Source organism: Solea senegalensis, linkage group LG14, assembly GCF_019176455.1.
Source record: "Solea senegalensis isolate Sse05_10M linkage group LG14, IFAPA_SoseM_1, whole genome shotgun sequence".
Classification (NCBI taxonomy): Eukaryota; Metazoa; Chordata; class Actinopteri; order Pleuronectiformes; family Soleidae; genus Solea; species Solea senegalensis.
This window is the reverse complement of record NC_058034.1, coordinates 4676279-4700995: the sequence shown is the minus strand read 5'-3', so window position 1 is coordinate 4700995 and position 24717 is coordinate 4676279. Positions and strand designations below refer to the sequence as shown.

Below are 24717 nucleotides of genomic sequence, written 5' to 3'. Positions count from 1 at the left end.
ACTCAGCTTTCCGTCTCCAGACCAGCATTTCAGTGTGTGTGTACAGACTTCCACGCCAGCTGCTGCAGCAACGATAGGGTCATTTACATATAAATGAAAGTTGCCGATCACACGCTGCTGACCCCATTTATTTCAGCGGACAGACAGACAGACAGGCAGGCAAGGCAAGGCAAGCACCATGCGAGTTGCCGAATTACTCCAAATTACCGCATTTCCATCTCCACATCAGGCCTGTCAGGCCAGCAACCATCGTCCTGGCAGTTTTTTCACTTTGCCTCCTCGTACACGCACACACCACCAGGGCTGGAGCAACTCTAATTGGCAGTGGTGAATTTAAAGGAACTGTCAGTGGCTGAGGCTGTCACCACCCAGGACAGCACAGCAAAGAAACAACATAGCCGGCATTGCATAGCACATTCACCATATTCAGGTTACTATATAGTGCACAAACAGCATAGCAAACTTTACACATCATAGTGTGGGAATAACACAGCTCAGCATTGTGAAGCATGAGCAGCAGCCCAGGACACAATCAAGCTCAAATCTATGTCATATGCAGCATCTTGCATCAGACTAGTTTTCAATTTTCACTTCCTTATCTTTTTTTAGTCAGTTTCTTTTTTCTCTTTTTCTCCTCATTTCCTTTATGTTTTTTTTTTTCTGGCTCTTTTAAACCCCAGTTTCGTTTCGCTTATCTTCCACCATCTTGTTTTCTTCCAATACCACATTGCAGTTCGTGTGAGCATCTGGATTTTAATCCTGAACCATATGCCCTTGGAGCATCTTTATCTCTCTCCTTCCATACAGATGCAACTACTCAAGTATATACACATATACTGTACATAAACACACTCACACTGGTGTACACTTTAAGTACCATAGTGCCCTAGGTTTCGATGTTTTGCAAGACAGATTGATGCTATAAGGGTTGTATGATCTTAATGTGACAGCTGTGTCCTTTTGCAGCTGGCAACACACTCCCACAAACATAACTGGGTGTTTCCACATAAAATAGGCTATTATTATCATTATTTTTTATTCTAAAAAGGAGAGCGATGAACTTGCGCAGGGAAAGGCAGCAGCTTGTGGCTTGTAGCTGCTTTATTTAGCTGGTAAAGCAGGCTCTCTTCCCGCTTATTTGTCTCTTTCCTGTCTCATTCTTGGTTAGCCAAGCACGCACCCTTATTAGTTCATTAAAAGGAATCTGCTGCTGCCGCTGCTGCCTGACTTTGGTATAAGCGAGGGTAAGAAAAGAGGAAAAGAAAAGGGGAGCGAGTCAAAACACCACTCTCTAATTACTCAAGATTGATGCACCCAGTGAACATCCTGGTAATCAGTGTTGTTTTTATTTGTTTAATGGTAGGACAGGGATCACAGGAAGGCTGACCCTCTGTGATCATTAACAGAATGAATGCAGGCAGAAGCACACACATCTCGTCCTCGCTTGCCTGCTCTGTCAGTGTGTTGGTTTGTGAATGCATATGTCTATTTGAGTGTGCACACGTCTTAGTTTGCATTTGAATTTGTTTACATCACCGAGAAGTGAAATTAACCAACCATCCATACCCATCTGGACTCAGTTACAGAGATGGATATTAGTCTGTGTGCGATCACTCCACTGTGGAGAGGCCTCAGCTGCCTGCTGCTGTCATTGCACATTCCATTTTTACTTAAGCAGACAAAAAGATGATGGATGTGTTCTTTTAAAAGTATTTGTTTTTGTGCTTGTTAGCAGGACAATATTCATTATATTTATTGAATCAATTGACAGCCAAATAGCAACATTACACATTCCCAGATATACAGTGCATACAATTGTGACTCAATAAGTGAATTACAAAATGAGTGTGGAAATTTGAGTATACATTTGTATTTTCATGTACTTTGAAAATTAGACATGTTTCTCTTCTTTAAAATGTCATATTTTTATGTTTTCATAGACAAAGTTTTGCAGTTTGTAAAAAAAATCAATTTAAAGTAAAGTTTAAAATTGTATTACTGCTTTATATCATGATCTACATTTTTGACAAGAATCCTTTAGCCTTGTTTTTATGAATTCTGACTGAGTGGGACAATTGAGAGTTGAGCAACAAACTTCTTGGTTCTCTCTGGTCCACAAATTGTCATGGTGTCATTGGAACACATCTTATTTCTCTCATGTAGTCTCTTGTTGCTGATTTGCTGACACATAAGTTTATGTTGATAAATGTTCTATATACAATAGTTACTGCGTCCAGGATTTTCTGATCGTATCAGAATCTAAATGATAGTATTGCTCAGGCTGTTTCATCAGTCCAGTGATTTATTTTTTTTCTACTTGGCTGCGTCACCGTGCATCTGTTGAGGTGTCTATTTGTCTTTGTCCTGAAAGCAAGTGACAGAGCACACAAATTTATTTCTGTTGATCAAGGATACTATAAGGGGCATATGGGTTTGGGTGAAGTCAGGGGAAAAAAGGAGGGCAGAGTGTAATGGAGGCAGCCATCGGAAAAGATGGTACTCTAATTTCATGGTAATTAATTAATGTACAGTAGCTGTTTGCTGGGGATCAAGCTGCCCCAAGGGGCTGACATACTACGCAACTGCCAAATGTCATGACTCCCACTGACAAGAGGAGGGAGGGGTAAGCTTAGATGGGTCAATGGGTAATTAAAAGCCCCTTTTACGTCGAGATCCCACAGTGTGGCTTTTAAGATGGACCTTGTTATGCTGCCTTTGCTTATTGACACAAAGCAAGCCGGCATGTTGCTGGCCCAGTGTGAGAGCTTTCTGAGCCTGCCGACTTTCCATAATCAGCAATGTGACGTGTAACACAAAGCCTCGCCATCCTAGTTCTTCTGTTTACACAGCTAGCAATCCAGGTGTGCGACTACCGAACAGACATACAGGGACACACGCCACAATCAGACCTATAGTCACTCTATCAATTGAGCTAATAACACCGCCATCTTTGTGCATCTTTAAACAGAATGTTGAAACATAATAAAGGACTGTTGTTCCCATGGCAGTGGAACAGTAGAAGGTTGAGGGTTCGATCCTTGGCTAGTCTACATACACATGTGTCCCTGGGCAAGAGGCTTTACTCCAAAATTACTCCTGATGGCTGTGCCGGCAACATGTGAATGGGTTTGATAGATACGTAATAGAAAAAGCACTCAAAGGCAAAGTAAAAGAAGGTAAAGGTTAAGTGCAAGAGAGATTGAAGTTGTTAGAGAAAAGTGTTACCTATGCTAATTTGTGCATTTTCATATTACATGGTCCAGGGTTGGACCTTGTACTCGGTAATGCCTGTCTCACTATGAGCCGCGCGGCCATTAAAAGTAAATATTGAGCTTCATTCCTAAAACAAAGTTTCAGAAACTTTAGAGTCAGCGTTGCAGAGAAATAGAGGAGCAGCAGAAAAAGGGCTCTTAGGTCCTAAACTATATGTGGCGATTATTGTGACACACACAGTAGAACGAACGGAGAGTAAAAGTGGGAGTAAAATATGCAAAGGTCTTAATCCTCTCTTCATCTTCATCAGGAGCTGTTAAGACTCTGAGACTAGTTTCCTCTGGTGACCAAGATTTCCCCTGCCCTCATCACTCACTCATACATCTGTATCAGTGTTTATAGCATCTTAACAGCTACTGCAGCCTGCCTGTAAGTGGAACATATGGAATGATTTGTGCAATGAATCATGGGTTTCACTGCTCTGCTCTGCATTGCAGAGGGATGTCTGGGATGTTAATGAAGGTCTAAAATTGCCACTGTATCTCTGAACTGGGAGGAAGAAGAAGGGAATTTAAAAAATGCAAAAGAAGAGATGGCGAGAGTCTGAATTTAGACTGTGACGGGCTCAACGAGTTTGCAGGAAGGGGAAGGACACTGTAGAAAGTTGCTTTGGTTTTTATGCTACCTCATCATTGTCTGTGTATAAAAATGGTTTTAAAAATAGAAGCCCAGGAAGTAGGGCCGAATTAGCTCTTAACCACTACGGTGCAACTCCACTTGAATGGAAATCTATGGGTAGATGAGCTTACTTCTCACTTGTTTTATAACATCAGTGAACATTTTCTTGAGGAGGTAATGGTCCCACTCGCCAGTTTCAGGCACATATGAGTGGACATCTGTGTGATTGACAGCTATCATCATCCAATAGGCACGTGATTGTAGGTAATGTCTGTGAACCTTGTCATGACGCCAACCAAATTACGAACCATGAAGCTTCAAAATGGGATCTCGTTTTGCAAATGTAAACTGTGGCTGTCTCACTGTCCTACCTCAGGCTAACCTCCAGCAACCCCGGCGATGTAGTGTCAGCAATGACATTGGGATTCTATTAGCAGGTTGTGCGAGTCGCTGGCCCCCTGCCCTGTGGTGAGACCCACCATTGATCTGTCATGGGAGATGGCTGCTCCCTTCTCCTCGCTCCCATAGGGCTCAATTTGAACCTTTCCAAAAACCAGGACCAAACCCTCTGCTTGAAATCTACCTAGGGAGCAAAGACAGAGAGCGAGAGGGATAGAGAGGGGGGTGTGGGGGGGAGGTGGAGCTCAAGGTCAGGCGTGACACCGGTGTGCAGATAAAGACAACTGGGTATGGTCGAAACAGCCATAATGACCAGTGAAAGTGAGGTTATTTGTTATTGATTCCCAATGAGGTAAATCATCAGGTCTATATAGTGCTGTTTATAGATAGGTGAGTGTACATGCGCGTGTGCGTGCCGGTGTACGTGTGCATGTGTGACAGTCATTGTGAGACTCGGAGAATTCTCCCAAGGACAGAAAAGAAATGAAAGTCTCTCTATTTCTCTCCCTCTATTTTGAATGAGTGCTTAGTGATTTGTTTTCCCAGCCAGCCTCATTTGTATTTTTACTGAATTAGCCCGGATGCGCAACCTGAACCCACTTAAGCATGTCACTTAGCGTTTGTTGAAGTTTGCAGAGACAGGGCCCTCATCAGGTTTCAATGAGGGAGGCTGCGGCTAAGTGGCCACTTGTCATGTATATTTATTTCATTTTTACCCCATTCCCACATGATGCTTGTGTTTGCTGTCCAAGCTGTTTAGAAAGAAATGTAATACAGAGGGAGTGAAATGGGATTATATATCAACTATTGTCTGTTGTGTTTCATAAACTTTTTCATATTTAACTGGAACTGAAGTGGTTGTTATTTTTAGCTTGTTGGAATAGAGCAGGTTCTCTGCAAGTGTAGATGCATTTGAAATCTTCTCTGTTGAGGAATCATTTTGAATAAAATGTGTTTACATATAGTCATCAAGTCTTTTAATCCTTTTTGACTTACACAGTAGGAAGCAAACACCAAGGAACACAAGGGTTTGTATGAATTAGCTATTTGAAAGTACAAACAGAACAGAGTATTGAAATTGCCCCTGTGGGTAATTATTGGCTATACCGTGGCAGTGAGACACTTCCTGGTGCTGCTCCTTTTTATATGTATGAAAATCTCTCATGAATACATGATATACATTATAGATGAGGGCTACCATTCTGCACTCCAGTCACTGGAGCAGAATTTTCCATGATACTCAACTTCCCCACCTACCACTGCCACCACCACCACCACCCTTACTGCCGCCCACTCTTTTCATCTCTTCCGTCATCCCTCTCTTCAGTCATTTCTCTGTCCATCTGCCCTCCCATTTGAATGTTGTTTCATCTCTCTCCAGTCCTTTGGTGTCTTATCATTCTATCCCTCCGTTAGTCCGACCTTACATCTATACTTCCACCCACCCCCCCTATCTTCCTTTATTTGCTCCACCCCTCCCCCACGCCACAGAGCCAGGCAGAGGGGAACATATGAGCAGAGAGGTAGGAGCCTGCTGGGCCTCCCCGATGCAGTGCCACCGTACGTTGATTTGTCTTCTCTGGTTCCATATTGATTTTGTTTTAAACAAGGGAAAAATACAAGAAAAATGAGGTGCTGGAGGTTACATCAAATAATAATAGTAAAAAGAAGTACGGGCCAAATGGAGTGAGGGGGGGAGGAAAGAGGAAAGGAAAGGAGAAGTGCTTCTATGTATCACATCTATTAGTTTGGTCCCAGGTGGGTTCAGGGTATTATCAGTGTACAGTAGGTGAACTCAAAAAGAAGAGCTCAAAGCTAAGAGCACAAGACCCTTTATTTAAAAATCCCCCCCCCCATCTATGTGCTAAATGAGTTCTGGCTTTGACTATGTGGCAAATGCATCTCGATCCATGTCATGATACAGTTCCTACCTTAAAATGATTCTCTGCTTAGTTCGGTTTAAGTCGTGTGCAGAATAATCGATCCCTCCATTAATTCTACTTAGCTGAGCTTCATAGTACAAGCCCGGGCTTGACTGGTCCACCAAGGCCAGTGCTGCTGAATGGCTGACCTTTCCACGGCTCCAGCTGCCATTGATTTTCAGCAGGACTTATTTCATGAGCTGGGGTTTGGGACAGGGCACTCAGATGAAGATGAACTATGAGACGCAATCAGTTTCTGTGGCCCTTTCCATTTTCTTTGCACTGTTCTCTCCTGTATCCCTCTTTTTCTCCATCCACTTTACTTTGGTATAAGTGCTGTACACTGTATTGGCTGAGCTCTGTGTGTGGCGTAGTCTGAGAGCAAATGTCCCCCGTGTGACCGCCCCTTGAGTTAAGAGCCACCCCATGTCCAAGTGATGGTATATGCGTGTGCTTTACGTTCTTGCCTGAGTATTTATGTGTGCATGTTTCTGTCCATACTGGAGTGTATATAGGTTACATTGTTACATGTAAGTGCTTTAAGAGGGCTCTTTCTGTGACATGGCCCCTTGGTATTTGTAGTTAGAAAATGATGCAAAGCAGAGAAGCCATTAGAGCACCCAGGACTGCACTCAGAAACAAAGAATTTGAAGAAAAAACAATCCCGACCTCACTGAATGACAGAAACAACATCCGACACACAAATGAGGCACTGAAGGGAAGGGAAAAGAGAAAGAACACACATCTAAAATCCCAAAAGTAAATTCAGTAGGATTTAAGGTCTTATATTGCACAATGTTAAACCTTTGTATCCATGTTGTTCAACAAATGTGCTCAGATGTACATTATTAAATAGATATATTAATAAATAATAAAATCCAAAGTAAAGTAGGGGAAGAAGTGTGTGACGTCTCCATGCGATTCAACTCAAGTTCATGCAGAGTGCACAGTCTCTCTCTCTCTCTTTTTCTCTCCCTCTCGCTGTCTGTTTTTGACCTGCATTAGCTGTATCAGTGACTGTGAAAATACATTTTTCAATTTCATACCTGCTCATGAATACATGCATGCATACAAATGTTCCTTGATTGAGGGAGGCATAAGGGACAGGTGAGGTCATCGTCTGTCAATGATATTCTTACAGTATGAGGAAGACAAAGACGGCAGCTCGATTAAACCTTAGGTTAGTTCATCATTAGTCGGTTCTACCGTAACTGCTGACTTACCTTCATACTTTTGTGGGTCAAACATTTTGGACCTTAACTGAAACAGATGATGCATACATCTTTCATCTGGACAGCCCGTCATAGTAGAACTAGACTTGTCTCACAGGGTTATTAAACCTGAGACAACAGTGGTATTGCTGATTTTGCCAGATCTCTGACTTTGAGCTAACATTTTAACATTAGATTTGTGTGTCAGTAGCCTCACTGTTGCAGTGTTTCCTAGACTGTGGTAGCCCACTGTAGTCTAATTAGCTGCAACACAGATTATCTGCTAATTGTCACTCACTCTTTCCCTGTACAGCAAATTGATTTCATTGGTTGAAAATATATGGACTTTTATTTTTTTACAAAATGGACACAAACACATTATAGCCCCAAACTGCATTCACCCGCCCAAATGCTGCCAATGAAACAAGCCACCTCAGGCCTGGGGATGGGGGTGGTTGTTTGGCAGAGACACTTCCAATGGGTTTTCCACACTAGTACCTCTTGTTCTCACCATTTCATCTGAGAGAAATGGTGAGGGGTCAGGCTCTTGTGCTGCTTGTCTGACCCACAGATACATATTAGAATTTTTTCGGGTGTGTTTATTTAGCAAACGGTGGTGCTGTGCTGCAGACTTGAGACTTTCCTGTCAGACATGAAAGCATGAGGTAGGGATGAGAGATGGGGCTAAAAGACAGGCCTGTCCCTTTGGTTTGGTGCTGAATGCGCTTATAGACAAGCTGAGATTTTCTCTAAGTGTCAGGATGAAACATAAGCAGGCTTCACAGCCAGCTGGAGTGGTGGGATGGACTGGTGATGGAACCAGCAGAAGTCGCTGCTGACAGAATGGTGTGTGTGTGTGTGTGTGTGTGTAGACTTGGGGTATTGATATGCTGGGAATGGAGCTCGGAGCAGATGGACAGAGCAGGCTGGCCCTGTGTCGATCCTATGAGCTCTGGCTCCCTCTCAGAATCCCCTTTTGGACACACACACACACACAGTGTGCTAAGTCCATATTTTACCAACTTGATAATAGTTGTACAGAATAACAAATGGCTGATCATCCTATCACTAATAACCAGTATGTCATGCTGATCTTCAACTATAGCAGATGTGTCCGGTTAATGAGACCAAGTGGAAAATTCCTCCAGTGGAATATCAGACGAGACGGAAGAAAGTGTATAGACAGCAAAAGCAGACAAACTATTACCGTTTGTAAAACTGGTATTAGACCTCTCTCCAATCCAAAGCCAACATGCTTAGCTTTGTCTGTAAGTTTTTCTTCTCCATCTCTATCCTGTGCTGGCTTCCTTTTCTTTCCCGTCCTCTCCTCTCCTCTCCTCTCCTCTCCTCTCCTCTCCTATGAGGGAAGGGGCAGAAAAATGCCAGTGCCGGTGAATTGCTAATAGGCAATCATAGTGTTGAGGATGAGGATGCCTACAGGAGGTCTAGAGGCCATTAAAGAAACATCAACCCGACATACAGTAGGTATGCCAAGAATTATGAGTCAGTGGGCAGGCAGCACTTCTTGGCTTGTATTGGTCAGGCTGGCAGGCCATAATCTGTCACAATCCTAGAGTTGCTGTGACAGCAGCAGGGGCATTCTGGGCTCAACACGGCCTGTAAGGGATACATGCAGTTAAGGGTGTGTGTGTGCATGTGTGTCTCCATGCAAAGAGTGTAGCTAAGCATGACTTTATTTATGTATAATCAAACTTGATTTGTTGTGTTGCATTTTTAGTAAATGCACCTGAAAGTACAACAACAAATCCCATTTAATCCACAGTTCAAATAACTAATTACTCTACATAAGTCAGCATTGATCTGAAGCATGTTTAAGTTTTTTTTTTTATATACATATTTTTCTCAGTTTAACTGTTGCACAATGCTCCCATTTTCTCCAGTAAGTATTAGTTTTTGTTTTATAACAAAACCCACACTCATTTATGGTAAAAACAAGAACAAACATGCAAAGCATGCTTCAGTCCACTACACTTGAAATTATGAAAAACTTAAATCACTTCAAACTATAGTTTGAATGAACTTAATTATAAAGTTGTTACTAATCAAGGTCAACCATTTTCCCTTTTTAGTGTACAAAGGATGTCTCTCCACTTCCCAGGACGTACTAAATTAAAATACATTTTAATTGCAGTCGTTATAAAATAACTGTTGTTGTCAACAAGTTGACTGTGAATTAATCTTGATATGGTTTTCAGGTCATGCTGCCTAGTCCTTCATACACGTACAAGAAGTGTGCTTGCCTGTCCTCCCTCTGTATATGACGTTGTACATCATTATCATGGTTGTAACTCACTGACAGTGAAGGCTGCACATAATCTTCAAAGCAAATATCAAGGCAGCAGCCCGATAGGAACATGGCGCCGTTGCATAAGGGCACCTTTAAGCATAAAAGCCTCGTACAATGTGAGATCTGTAATTCTGTCATGGAACATATCCTCTGCCATTTTGGTATTTTCTGCTCAGTGTGGACGCTTGCTGTGACGCATGCTGGGACTGGCATGATGTTTCCCTTCTAAAGCCACTGGGTTGTCGGGTCTGTCGTCATGATCGTATCTTTTTTAGGACAGTGGCGCACGGACCACATCAAACGGCGAGCGGAATAAGAAAGTGAGTCTGTGTGTGGGGGAGAGACGTGAGCCCACCAAAAGCTTAAGCCTCCAGTGTGCTGTGCAGATAAGATTCATTAGATAGGTTAGTAAATGCAAGAGAGAGGCAAAGCGAGGCAGACACACACAGAGAGAGATTGAACTTGCTGCTGCTCAAGCATTTGTTGACACAGATTTACAATGAGTCTCCCACTGCTTCACGCATTACAGTAACACGCCATGTCAATAGCTCTTTGGGCTTGAAAAGCAGCCATGCCAAAGGTGTCTGGGAGTGATGCCCTTCCCTTGATAACCAAAGTGTGGCTCGTGAATTAGGAAGTGGATGATAGGGAGGGGCTAAAAACATATATACTTTTTCATTTTGTATCCCCTGTCTTTCTTTAATGAATCCACCACCCACTCTTATCTCTTAATCTTTACATACTTCTAAACCAGTCTTTCATTAGTTTTCCCCGTTCTGTCACTTCTAACAACCCCCCGGCCACCATCTCTTTGTCTGTTACTCCTCTCTCCCTCTGTTTCCCCTTTATCTTCTGGATGCCCTGCTACAGTAGGACAGGATTTAGGCATTAGTCCAATCCCCCTATCTTCTCCCCCTCATGATTACACTCTGTTTCTCTCGCCCACGTATCCTAGTCCACTGCACAAGTCTTGCACGACTACAGTCCCCTACGCAAATACTGGTAGATAGCAGCTTACACACGACAAGACAGGAAGACATAAACTAAACTAAAGCGAGGTGGTAAATGCATCAGCACTGTATTGTATTGGGTTGATAGTGTAATTATTGAATAGGTAGATGAATTAGGCATGAATAAGCGGTATTGAGCCATAGTGTTGGGTTTTCAGTGTGTTGAGCTAAGAGGAGCAGCTAAGAAGATGCATTTAAGAAACTTATCCAATTTCGTCACTTCTGCAAACACACATGCAGGCCATTAACTAAATGCTTGCTGCTGCCAAATTGCTGTTATACATGCACTGGATTAGATTGGAGTTTAAAGATTTTTTTCAATACAATCATTGATAAAACATGCGTTTTACATCTGTTTAATATAATTGCAAATAATCACATTAACTATATGTATATATATATGTGTGTGTGTGTGTGTGTAGAGAGAGAGAAGGAGGGCAGCACGGATTCACACAGTGTAACTGCTGAGTCACAATTCGAACAAATACGGTGGCTGTGATGTGTGACATTCACCTTCATGAAATCTTGATGAGATGAGCCGAGTTCTACTGTCTGTATAACGAGGACTGTAGAAGTCAGACAGCTGGCCAACCACTCCAACTAGCAAAGGATAACAGGGAGGGTTAGAAAGCCTTTTGGAGAGTGTTAGGTACATGGACTTCGGGCTGTATGGGCGGCAGTTAATGCTTTGGAAGAGATAAACAGGAACTTGGAAAGCATCGAACGACAGAAGGTCTAATGGTCTTGATCAGAGATGTTAAAGTGGTGCTAGTAGTAATGGTGCTACAGATTGTGCGTGTTTGTGAGTTAGCTGCAGCTTCATTGGTAATTGGTGTATTACAAGTCACAGTCGGTGTGGCAGATGGATATCAACAGTTTTGTTCCAAAGAAGCTGTTTCGCCCCTAAAAAAAAAAAAAGTACCAGTTGTGCAAACTAACTACGAAGCAAAACAACGAGTTTCACTTTCTAAACAACTGCAAGCCCCTGTGTCTCTGAAAGACAAAATGACCCTTTACAGGGCATAATACTTAATAAAATAAAAACGACTACACAGTGACATCCATTTGATGCAAAATGAATGGAACTTTGTGCAGTAGAACTTTTCAAAGAACCTTTTAACTGGCATACAAATGTGTTACTGACCAGCTGAGTTCTGAAGGTGTGTCTCAGTCCATGTCAGCATCTCAAGCATTAAATCGTCTTTCATCCCGATAGGGATCCACAAAGCTTATCGTGGCCACCATCTTCCCAGCACTGACTGATGCTTCTTATCAGTAGTGCCACACTGCTGCGGACAGCACATTTTCACATGGGTGCAAGTTGTAAATCTCTGGCACGTTCCACCACGGGCATTAGAGAGGGACTGCAATGACTCATTGATTATTAATGGATTACTGAATTAATCGTGGAACCATTTTGATAATCGATTCATCAGTTCTTTTTTATAATATATATATATATAATATATAATATCTTATTAAAAAAGTGATTTTTCACTTCTACAAATGCCATGACTTGCTGATTTTCTCCGGTTTCAAATTATTGTAAAAACATGAATATCTTTGCACGCTGGACTGTTGTTTACGTGGGGAGAAAAGGTTATGGATTTTAAGAAAACATATGTTCTGGCAATTCGTTTTGTGCATTTTTACTTTTTCTTTATTATGGTTTGTGGACCAAATGACAGATAAATCGATAAGAAAAATAATGCAGTGTGCAGAACACTCCAGTATTTTACTGTTTGTGTGAGGATAGCTGAGAAATCAGGTGTACAAATACTGATAGCCTGGCTATTCTGCACTTTTGTTTAGCCTCAGTACCCCACAAATATCCCATGTAAAGAGTCTACACAGGAGAATTACTAGAATGCAAATTACATTCAGTTTAGTTTACTCTCTGGCTATAAATGTAGAGCCCATAGTCCTTCTTCATTACTAAGGCTCTTAACTTTGTCACAGTGATTTATTATCTGACTGAAAATGTGCATTGTTGTAAAAATGCCTCATGATGATATTATTCACTCCAAAACTGTGCTTCAATGCCGTTGCATTTTCATGGAAAAATGATGATATGTCTTCTCACATCCAGTTCATTTGCAATATTAAGAGATTGTTCATTACCAACTCAAGAAAGCATTTCAAATTTGATCTGCATTTGTAAATTTATTTTTAATGAACAAGTATTGTGATTGCAATGAAGCAGTTCATAACTGTAAATCATTGCACCAGCCGCGCTCTCGCTGTCTCTCAGTGTAACCCCCTCTCCCCCACTGCCTCTGTCTCCTCCGTACTGTATACACTACAGATTTATTAGCTGAGGCCGAGGCCCCCGGACAGTCACCACTCAGCACTCCCTCAGATCAATAATTGGAAATATTAATTGTATCAGTAGAGATGGTCCAGTCAGAGGGGGGCTGTTTATGTTCCTGTTACTGAGCAGTGCTGCAATATGAGCTTTGATGGCCCTCTAATACGTATTAATGATCCCAGGACAAACATTACTCTATATTAAAGCTGAGTGAAAGCCAGAGGATACCGCACATAGTGATTGGCCATTAGAGTTAGTTTATTGCAAGCACTGTAAGTAAGTGCTGTTGCATAACTGTTGTAAAAAGACTTTTATTACTGAGAGATGGGCTTCTGCGAAACCAGGACAAGATTTACTACAGTTTTATTTCTGTTTACTGCGCTCCCGTGTGATGAGGTTCATCTTTCTGGATGTTAAAAACTAGCAAAGGTTGGAGCTTGGAATTGCACCAGGTCTTTGAAACAATTTCCAAAGCAGCAATACTCTCTTGCTGCTGGTCCTCTCTGGAGTTCCAGCAGTGTGGATTGCAAGACTCTGAATTGCTCCATCCCACTAAACTCTACTAGTCATCAGCTCATTAGTGTCATGGATAGTGCCAACTGTAGACTCTAAATCATCCCCACTACAATCAGGCCAAGTCCTGAGTACAGTTCCTTGACTTGCTCGGGGTAATTTGATATCAGACAGTGGCCAGGCCATGATTTTATATACAGTACCTCTACAAACGTCTCAAGGCACCACTGACTGTGTTGCCACGTCTGTTACATTATGTCATCATTGGCATTTGACATAATGTGACTGAAAGTAACTTAGCAAGTTGCCAATGAGTTTAACTCATACAACATGTATACACTATGTGTACTGTATGTAAATGTAATGTCTTGTAAAAACCTGGTGTAATAGACAGTAGTAGGAGAAAGACAGGTTTTTACCAGTCATTTTATTTAGGGTTCCATTCCAGATTTAAGAGAGCCAGGGTTGACGTTTGTTCAAATCTCAGAGTAGATCACACTAAATACTATATTATCAACACACTTTGTTGATGAGTGTTAAGTAGCCCACCGAAGAGATAAATTATTTTTCCTTCACCGGATATAACACATTATTGTTATTAATAATATGATCTCATCCCTTGTTGATTAAATCATGATAATTAAGTCACATTTATGTCCTCGGGTAGATAAATACATCAACGATTCAGTGAAAATCTCCATAATTATTTGATTTTAAACACATTTATTCATTAGTCCAAATCATAAATAATGTACAACAAAATGCAAACAGTCAATTTTATCTGGGGAGCAAGGCAGATGCTGGGGGTTGATTTGCTAATGGAAGAATAGTTGCACTGTCAGAATGTTTGAAAGTGAAAAGTGGGTGGAGTCGGAGCTGCAGAACCACTATTAACCAGAGAAGCAATCTTATCTAAGACTCACAGGCAGTTTTTTCCTCCTCGTTCACTTCCTCGCTGCATGTCGTATATCTCTCTTAAACGTCTCTCCATCACTTTTTGTCATATTCCATCTCTTTTGTCTCGGCGTCACCACTCTCTTAACTAAAAACACATCCCGATTGAAACCTGTTACAGTTGCACTGGCTGTTTAACTCAGTTCCACATGGATGTGTCAAGATGCCACTGTAGCACAAAGGAAAGAGTGACGACGTGCCCTACACTATGTGAAGTTAATGAAGGGCCTCCTTGGTAACAGCTGCGCTTAATAATGATTACTTAAAGTCATCTGTGCATGTGTGTGAGCTCACATATGATAAAGGTGTGCTCTACATCATGCACTTAATTTGTACTGGCATTCCATAATTTTCCTAATGTGAAATGGAACAAACTGAAAGCCATCAGTCATGGCTGTTCAGGGCTGCAATGCATTGCTTTTAGGCAAATAAATAGACCATTAAGCTGGCATATTGGAGGCTGAACAGTAACTAGCTTTAGAGAGAGCTGCCTCCCACTCACAGGCACCCCGTCGAGATTACTGAGATCATAACATGTTAGAGGAGCCTCGGCAGTACATTTGGCCTCTTCCATCGTGCATTTGAAACAAAAATCAACTGGCAGGATGGAAGCATCTTTTGTCCGTTTGACACGTCAAAGGCAAATTCAGAGAACGGAGGATTGTGAAGTTATCTGCAGATTTCTTTTGCAGATGTTTTTCTCCCCGTTCGGAGGAGTTTATGTTGCAGAGGTTGCTTTGAATACGTGTGTGAAAGTGTCTTGGTTGATTCTGTAATCTATCCGTACATGCCGTGGAGCGATGCTCCCTGTGGCTTTGCATTAGCATACTGTAGTGTTACTTTGCTTGTGTTGTACAAGGAAGAGAAAGCATGTGTAGACGGGGCACGCAACAAGGAGCTAAAACCTCAACCTTCACAAGCATAATATCCTCCCTGTTTTCCTACAAAGACTTAGCTGGTGCTAGTTATTATTTACGATGGATAAATTTATGGAATAATTTCAGTGTAGGAAGGTTACTCAGTTCCTCAAGGTGAAAATGGATACGTTTAGCACTTAATGAATCGGGCCTGGGCCTCTCCCCCATATATCAGCATGTTATTAAGACATTTTAAAATCCCATTATGGTGTTTCTCCTTGAACATGTCATGCTTTTATTGGACTGCCCTGTCTTTAAATCTGACCTTTTCAGCTCTGCTCTGAAATTGAACAGAAAGAAAGACACGTGGCAGGACGATAGTGCAAAATATACATATGAAGGTTTAAAAATATCACTGCTGAACGGTTTTCAATGATTTAGCTGGAATGCCTGGTCATGGCAAACAGTTCCAAGTAATATAAAGATAGCTGCCACAAATGCTTTACTATTATTGTGTGCATTTGTGTGTGTGTGTGGGTGTGTGTGTGTGTGTGGTAAGAGGTTGCTTTTATGTTCAGTAATCTTATTATACATTTGAGCTACTATTGGCCCCACTGGCATAAAAATGTGCCTGATTTTATGATTAAGTATATTTGTTTTGAGTCGAATAAAGGGGGAGATTCACTGGCAAAGATTTGTGAACATGAATTATCTTGTAAGCTTTATGTTCCACTACATAATACGTGAATTTTGAATGTTTGTGTATGGGCTTATACAGTATGTTTGCTTATATGTGACTAGGAGGCATGTGTTCATTAAAAAATGTGGTGCAAAAAAAAAACTGTAAATCACAACTACATCTTTCATGTCTGGAGAAACTGTTCAGCTTGAACAACAGTAATGAAAAAAGAAGGAGGTAAAATTGGGGAAGGAGGAGAGCGTGACACAAAAACTGTGATGACAGAGGCATCTAATCCAGGCAGTGCCATTCTTATCAGGGTCCAGTGGATTAGAGTGAGCCTCCTAACCACAGAATCCTTCCCAGCCAGACTCTCTCCACACCCCAAGGGCCTCGATCAATAGGCCTGCATTGATCTCTCTCCTCCTGTGGCTGGATTCACTTTTATTAGGACTGCCCCAGCGTTTCTCAGTTACACACACACATATATGCAGCTCTGCAACCTTTCCATGCACTTTCCATGAAAAACTGCAAATACAAATGCACACACACACACACACGCACACACACTGAGCTGAGGTTGTTTTGTTTACACTGAAAAACAGGCAGCAGAAACACTACAGTGTCAAGTAAGCTTAGCAGCATGATGGTGTTTTGGTTTTCTCTCCAGCCGAGGCACTTTGATCAGTATCGCAGAGCAGCTCCAGTATTAGTATGGGAGAAAGCGCCTTGACACCAACGGTTTGTGGCCTCTTGTTGTAACAACGACAGCCTGAGTCGCCAGCGCTAACTCCTCTGTTGCCTTTTCTTATCTCTCCTCCAGATGACTCGGCCCATCCAGGTGAAACCGGCTGACAGCGAGAGCCGTGGAGGTAGTTGTCTTCTTTTCTTCATCATTTATTCATGTCCACTTTCATATGTCTTATCTAGGGTAATTCTTTTGATTCTTCCCTTCTGATCTCATCCGTTCCACTGCACTGAATGCAGTTTTTCCCCTCTTTCTTGTTTTCGTCTACTTTATTTTCTTTTTCCCAAGCAACTGCAGATAAAATTTAACACATGGTTTAAAGCAAATCTGTACATTTAAGTAAAAAACCTAAATGTACAGATATTTGATCACTCATATTTCCCATAATGTGCACATAGTTTTTATTTATTTCCATTTCAGATTGACTGGGTGTATTTATTCTGCAAACACTCATCCCACTTGTATTACATGGTTGTAATTGATTAAAGAGTCTCTTACGGCTCGGATAGGCATCCTTGCTGTCCCTCTCCGATTGTCTCTGCCATGTACATTATCACTGCACTGTAAATGAGTCGGTGTTTAGGCTCAACAGGAGCCACAGCCATGCAAAGACCCTGTTAAAGCCCACACTGCTTGATCTGTTTGCATTCAAAACATGACAGTAAATGGTATTGAGAGGGGAAAATGGAGCAAGAACACGTACAGCTTGCCAAACAATCAATACATTTGCAAGGTTCCTGCCAAGATCCTCATTACTTGGCCTTAATGTGTTGTCTTTGATCTCCAACATTTTTTGGAGGCTTTAATTTACTCATTGCCTATCTGCATATATGTAAATAAGAGGCATCTTTCAAGTCAGCAGCCGAGACAATGAACCTTGATCTGGGTTTTTGTGTGTGTTTTTTTGTATGCATCTCAAGTGACATACCCTAGCAAAGCAAGTGCTTTTTGTAAAGTTAAAGGAGGGATGCTGTTTCCCCATCATGGCAAAGAGAGGGAAAGAGGGAGCCAGGCAGAAGAGAAGAGGAAGAGAGAGAGATTTGGAAGTGAAAAAGACGAGGAGAGAAATTGCTAAAGAAGAGCCAGCTGCTGTGCTGCACTTCTGAGGCTTTACATAAAAAACACTGCCTGTTTTGCTTGAATTAGAATGGCTGGCATCTTGGCTGCCTGTCAAATACATAGAGTCTTCAAAGGACAGCATTACCCCTTGAGATGGATGGAGGAAAGGCCAATAAAGATTACTGTATGCCTTTTCTTTCTTTCTTTCTTTCTTCCTTTCTTTCTTTCTTTCTTTCTTCAACCATTCATTCAGAGCTTTAGAGAAGTGGTGAGACAAGCAATGGGGTCTCATGTTGTCAAGATTGATGTTCGCTATAGCTCCATTGATTTTGCCATTGTGCGGCTGTGTGTCCACATTAACAGTGACACTCAGCTGTCTCTTTCCCTGGTTGTGAGTGGCTAGGTTTAGCGCTCCCATGGCACTTTGGTCAGTACGGGCTACTCTTATTGGCCAGCCTTGGGGACCCTACAGAGGAACAAATGAGTGTTAGAACAGACCTGAGAGTTGCACATCATCTTAAATGAACAGGCCAGAGTGGCGCCACAGGGGCAATCAAACACTAGCATGACGTTAACGGGTTCGGTAGAAGAAGCAGAAGTGGTAGAAAAGAGTGTGAAGGATTCTTGGATATCCTGTTCTCATACTGCTTTCTAAGAAATCAAATTTTGGTTTTCTCATTATCTGGTGTTGTCTTCAGTTGCTCGTTGTACTGGTAGCTGGTGGACTGTAGTACTGATGCTCCTCCATGGCCGCCTTTTACAAGCCTATGCCGCTTATATGCTGCAAAAGACTGAAGAGAGTTCATTGTGCTGTCTGAAATGTCAGGGTCTTTTAATTATTACTCCTCTTATTTCACACTGTCAAAACTGCCAAGATTAATCTTTTGTTTTATCTGCCAGATCATAACTTCAGGACCATAACTCACAGCTTGGTATGTAGGAGCTGGAAGAGCAGATGCAGAAGTATTAATTAGCCTCTCGGAAGGAGAGACACCAGGGACAGACCTACAGTCTCTCCAGGGCCACTTTTAGTCCACTACAGGGCACATATTCCTCAGTGCACATCGTCACACTACAACGTACAGTCATACTAATTAGTCCCTTAATCTTATTATGGGGAGGACAGTTCAGATCAGTGGCACCAGGTTGTCCATCCATTAGGGAACAACCTGCTGGACCTCTGCTCCTCCAAGAGCAGCTCTCAGCTGTTATTAAGACCAGACCAGACCAATGTACTTTCACAGGGTACTGTAGTCATCAAACAGACTCTAGATCATTTAGTTAATCATTTTATCAATATTGAAAACACATTAGAAGTTATGGGCCAATAACTGGTTTTAAGGTATTAAAAAACACAACATTTTTCGGTCATAGTGCCTAAAGTACAAGCTGTCTATGACTCATCAAAATCAGTGAGCAGGGAACTCGATGGTATGATGGCCAAAGGAGGTGACATTTAGAGCTGTAATTGCAATATCATGACACAGTGATACTGTGACATCTTTCCCTCGAGGTTATCATACCTTCAGAATCTCATACATCCCATGACTAATTTGAAGAAAACGTCCCAAAAAATTACAATCATCCAGGCAGTGAAGAGTTTCACGGAGGCTGTGAGAGTAAACCACCTTGCTTGTAGAAATTAAAGGGAAATATATGGAAGAGTAAATCCATCCAAACACTCCATCAACCCCTGCTGTCACCTAACAAAGACACACTGTGAAATGAATATTAATGGCCAATCACCTACCTAATCTAGCAGAACAGCAGCCGCTCCACATTCAGTCACCAGCACTATGAATGTCTCCGTCACTGATGACGCAGACCATTCTGGGATGTTTATGTAGGGTCGACATTTAAAGAGGCTCAGAGTGGAGGCAGCAGGGACGCGTCTCTCCCGTTTCCTCCTGACAGGTCTTTGGTATGAAATGAATTGATTTCTCATCATACATGGCACTGATTACTGGCACTTGCTGCTGCTGATATTTCATTTTTGGAGGCTTTGACCACTTTGATTTCTTCCAAAACCCTTCTCCAGTGGTACCACCTGTAGGATTGCGCTTTTACTATTTTCACCTTCCTATTATCTTTTTCCCGTTATGTTAAACGTTCCAGTGTGTAAGAATTAGTGACAACTGTTGGTGAGAATGACGACAGCGACTCCTCTGCTCAGCCCTCTCTTGTCCAAGCATGTCAATGAACTACGTTGGCCTTTGATTACCAGAAAAGATGTAAACACTCGCAGATCTCTTCTCTCTCTTTGTCACTTCCTTCTCCTTTATGGGTTTATTCATTGGGTGTGTGGGAGTTGAGCCTCGCTTCGATAAATGAAATAGAAGTTCTGGCCATTGTAGACTCATGGCATTGTAAACATGTAAAAGGCTTATTCTAGGCTAATTGTATTATTTTAAAGCAATAGTACACCTGTACTGGAGTCCTCTCATTTTTCAAAACAAGCCATTGTTTAAGTTTGGAGTTTAGGCTTCGTCCAGAAAGGAGAGAGGAGCAGGCTAGTTGTCAGCTGGAGCTCCGTTGGAGTTACAGCCTGGCACAGCTAGTGTTACAGCCCACTGAGAGGGCCTGGATTAGAAACAGGCTCTGGCATTAGCAAGGCAGGCCTGCTGCCCACGCACACCCACACAGAGAACAAACACGTGAACACATACAAACTGGCTCTGACACACACACACACACACATCTACACACTCTCTGTCTCTTGCTCACTCTCTCCCATACATACCTCCAGTGGAAAGCTGGATGTTTGTGATTATAGGAACACATGTGCACACACAGGGCCATGCTCAGATTACATATTTACATACAAACACACACACACACACACACACAGTCAGTGTACATGTATGTGGAATGGAGTGGGTCAATTTTGTTTTCATGCACCATGTTTCAAGTGTTGCAGGCTCAGCTTCTGCATTGCATTGTGTTTGTGTGTTTATTCCACCTGAAGGACAATGAATAGGTTTGCTCCAGTTCACTGAAATGTGACAGAAAAAAGGAGAGAGAGGCAGACAGAAACACAGGAAGAGAGAGAGAACAAACGCAGAGAAGTTAAATGGAGAGTGAGGGCAAAAAAAAAAAGAAAAGATGGGGAATCTAGATTGAGAGAGCAGGGCTACATGCTCTGTTGCTGTTCTGTGCTCAGCCTTTGATGATGAATTTATCTGGTGTAAAAGACAACAGAGTGGGCTATGTATTAAACATCAGTGGCATTCTCCTTTTTTTTACTAGAGAGACAAGCTCACATGTCAGAGCAGCTCAGTAATGAACCAAGCAGGAAGGCCTCTAAGCTCCACTGATCCCCTTCAGAAAAGAGAGGAGAAAGAGTAGTAGAGATGGTAAGTAAGTAAAATAAGGAAAGAAAAAGGTTGAAAGAAAGGGAATTTTTTTTTACTGTAAGAGTGGGAGAGAAAGGCTGTATTTTGCAAAAGAGCAGAATAAACAGAGAAAAGTGTGAATGAACCATTGAGAAGGAGGGGCCGACAGAGGAACTGCAAAAAGCTGAACTGTATATATTCTCCCTTTGGAGAGATGCAAGCAATACATTACTGATCACAATGTGCTTGGCTGGGCATAAATGAGGAGTTCTTAAAATAGAAAGCAACGTTTTAGAGGTTGTTGGGACTGGGGTGAGGTAATACAATGTTAACCCTTAGAACACCGAGCATTTCGGGTACTTTTTTCTCCCATTACACACATTACATACGGAGGCTATAAGAATGTGCAATATAGAGTGTCTTATATCCTTTTTTCAGCACAACCCATGGACTTTTATTTATACTCTTCTTATAAAAGAAAAGAAAAACGGTCTATTTTGTGACTCCTGCACAATTATTGCTACTTTATACTACTCACTACTAAAAATGTGATAAAAAAAATAATCATAACTTTGACTCAACAACACATAAGAAGATGGAAAAAACATGCATTTCATTAAAGCCTGAATATGTGACCTATAAACACACAATCCCCCTGGATGTCCATATAAGGAGTTGTGCCAAATCTGTGCCGGGTGAGCACTAAGGGTCAAGGCCAGGTGTAGGTCACACATTCACTTCCTGTCCATATCCCCTCAGGTGCTCTTTAACAAACTATACACAACCACAAGCTGTTCTTCACATCAGCTAACTCCACCAAGCTGCCCTGGGATGTTCAGGTCACTCTGCCTGTATGATCATAAACGTCAGCGCAAACTAGTTTGTTTTTGGAAGAGAGGGGTGAGATGAATGAGGTTTACGGAAGACAGACAAGAGGACAGAACGCAGGAGAGCTACAGACAAAAAAGGGAGAGAAAGCGATGATGAAATTATTTCTACAGGGACACGCTTTTGCTCCTGAGGGTCAGATTGTGCTGAGGCTGTGCAGCAGTTATGCAGAGTCAGTGGAAGAAGTAGATCACAACGGGTTGCTAATACACTGGGTAGGTGGAGATCAATTAGCCTTATCTACCAAACTCCTGATGATAATACCAATGCAAACTTGCTGACGAGGCAAACAACAATGCAAGTAGGCAGAGTGATGACATAATGACTTTAGCTTGTGGAAAACATGCAGTCTTCTCTGCAAACAAACTGTGTTTGCAAAAAATACTCTTTTCCCAACAATCTTCACTATTTAATGCAACTTCTTTGGACACAGTCAGTCTGCACATGAACTAGTAGCAGTAACTTATTCTGTGGAGACACATTTACATAAACACTGCATATTAAAACACTTGTGCGATATGGTCAAATGCACGGTCACAATACAAATGTTCACATCTAATAATCTCAATAAATGATCACAATAGATGACAGATAACGAAAGATTAATTTTTACTCCTATGACAGTTGAATAAACCAGTTAATTGTAGTTTATGAGCAGAAAGCGGCTAAAGAGCTTACATGAGTCATATTATATGTTTCATTATCTTGTGCTTTATTGCGATGCACTAACCTACAACATCTCAAACTCAAATGTTAGTTGATGCCATTGTTGCATTTGTTGCATTTCCCCCATATCTCGCCTGTGAATATGCACTTAAATCATAAATTCACCTAAAACAGCCACTGCCCTTTTTTATTAAAAAAAATCACACTCTGTCACCCTCTGTCCCTTGCTCGTTGCAGTGGTCTCGTAGCGTAGCAAAGGTTACTGTTGAACACAGAAAGGAAAGGTCAGAAATCATGTTTAGTTTTCCTTGGGCCGGGAGGTAATTCCAGCGAGCAGATTGTGTTCAGACGAGCAAGCAGGCAGGGCTGGCCAGTGGTGGAGATGCTCATGCAGGAGGAAGCGAGGCGGGGATGGGGACAAGGTTATCCAGTCAGCCTCTGCCTCTCAGCCCCTCTGCTGTCACCCTTAATAACACCCTCTCCCTTATCACAGCAACAATCACCTTGAGAAACAAACTTGTCTTCTTTCAGAGAGGGGTGGAGACGCGGGAAGAGACGGCCCCCATATGCATCTGGTCTGCAATTCTCATTACAGCATATGAACCTCTTTGGGGACAGACAGACTGCAGATCAATTTAGTCCTCAATTCTCCACACTTTCTCTCCCTTTCTGTCTCTCTCTTTGTTCCGTCTTGTTTCCATGCCAATTTTCTCTGTAGCCTTTGATCACATCAAAACATATTGTACAATAGATTTCCAAATTGCTGCGAATCCCACACGAAATGTGGCACTTTGATGCTCGAGTTGTCATTTCGCTGATACATGTATAATCTTACATTAAAATGTGACTGCAAATAGGGACATGATTGTCTGGTTTCCTCAAATTAAGTTGATGCCAGAATACACATGATGTTTCATGTGATTTTATTTAACTGTCAGTCCATGAGGATAATAACGTAATCATTTCACAATTCTATACAATGCAGTGTACCTTCTGTTGGTGCATGCTTAACAAAGAGGTTTTATGTCTTTTAGTTTGATTTTGCCTCATTATTTTGCCACTTCCTGTGTTTAAGTTTGTCTTAAACACACACATCTTTTCTCTTTGGCATTCAACTCAGTGTCAGATGTGCAATGCACGTCTTATGCTCCTTTGCTGTGCAGCACGTTTGTTAAATATCTTGCCTGAATAAAATGGGTTGGATTTAATTTCAATCCACTCACAACGAGCTCAGTAGCAGCATCAACTGGAATCTTGTTAGTATAAGTTTGTGATTTACTATGCAATTAATCCTAAAAGTTGCACAGTGCATTTTAAGGGTAATAGTATTGACAATGTGATTAGATGTTGACGTGACGTGTCCATGTGACACTTCCCATTTCCAATGTGTATCCACAATTTATAAGCAGATAATAGCAGTTACAAGTCTGTACCTAGGCTGATAAACTAGTCCGTGTGTGTGTGTGTGTGTGTGTGTCGGTGGACGTACTGCTCTGTGATTGCAGTGAAGCTGGAGGAGGGCAGCCCAAGGCTCTGATTGGAAGACAGGGGTCTGAGCAACCTCTGCCAAATCACTGCAATCAACAGTTTGCTTCTTGTCTCTGCTTTAATGACACCACTTCATGAAGGGCCAGGCTCATCAAGCGACCCACTACAAAAACACACGCACACACTCGTACACGCGTGTTGTGCAGGGTGAGGTCAGGCTATTAGTTCAGGTAACACATGATCAGTGTTATATTTTATATTTATTTTTGCTTCCCACCAGTGAATTCTCTACATGGAGCTTTGGTTTGTAGAATGACAGACAGAAAACAAACAAATAATTGCACACTATCATTATCACTCAATCACCTTTGAACACAATGTTGGATTTAGAGGTCGTTAGCGCTTGAGAGCCCTTTTTTTTTAAACTAACACATAGCTTTGCAATTTACAAGGTTTGAGCGTGTTAACACCTTCATATCATTTT

General features: G+C 41.8%; 1 protein-coding gene across 9 annotated transcripts in view; it reads left to right on the top strand.

The window, feature by feature from the left end:
- Nucleotides 1-24717, top strand: part of celf5a (cugbp, Elav-like family member 5a) — a 173980-nt gene that overhangs the window by 78878 nt on the left and 70385 nt on the right. For all 9 annotated transcript variants that reach the window (XM_044044276.1, XM_044044284.1, XM_044044282.1 and 6 more), the window contains exon 3: nucleotides 16876-16924. In XM_044044276.1, the coding sequence (XP_043900211.1) occupies nucleotides 16876-16924 (49 nt within the window). The remainder of the gene's footprint in view (nucleotides 1-16875; nucleotides 16925-24717) is intronic.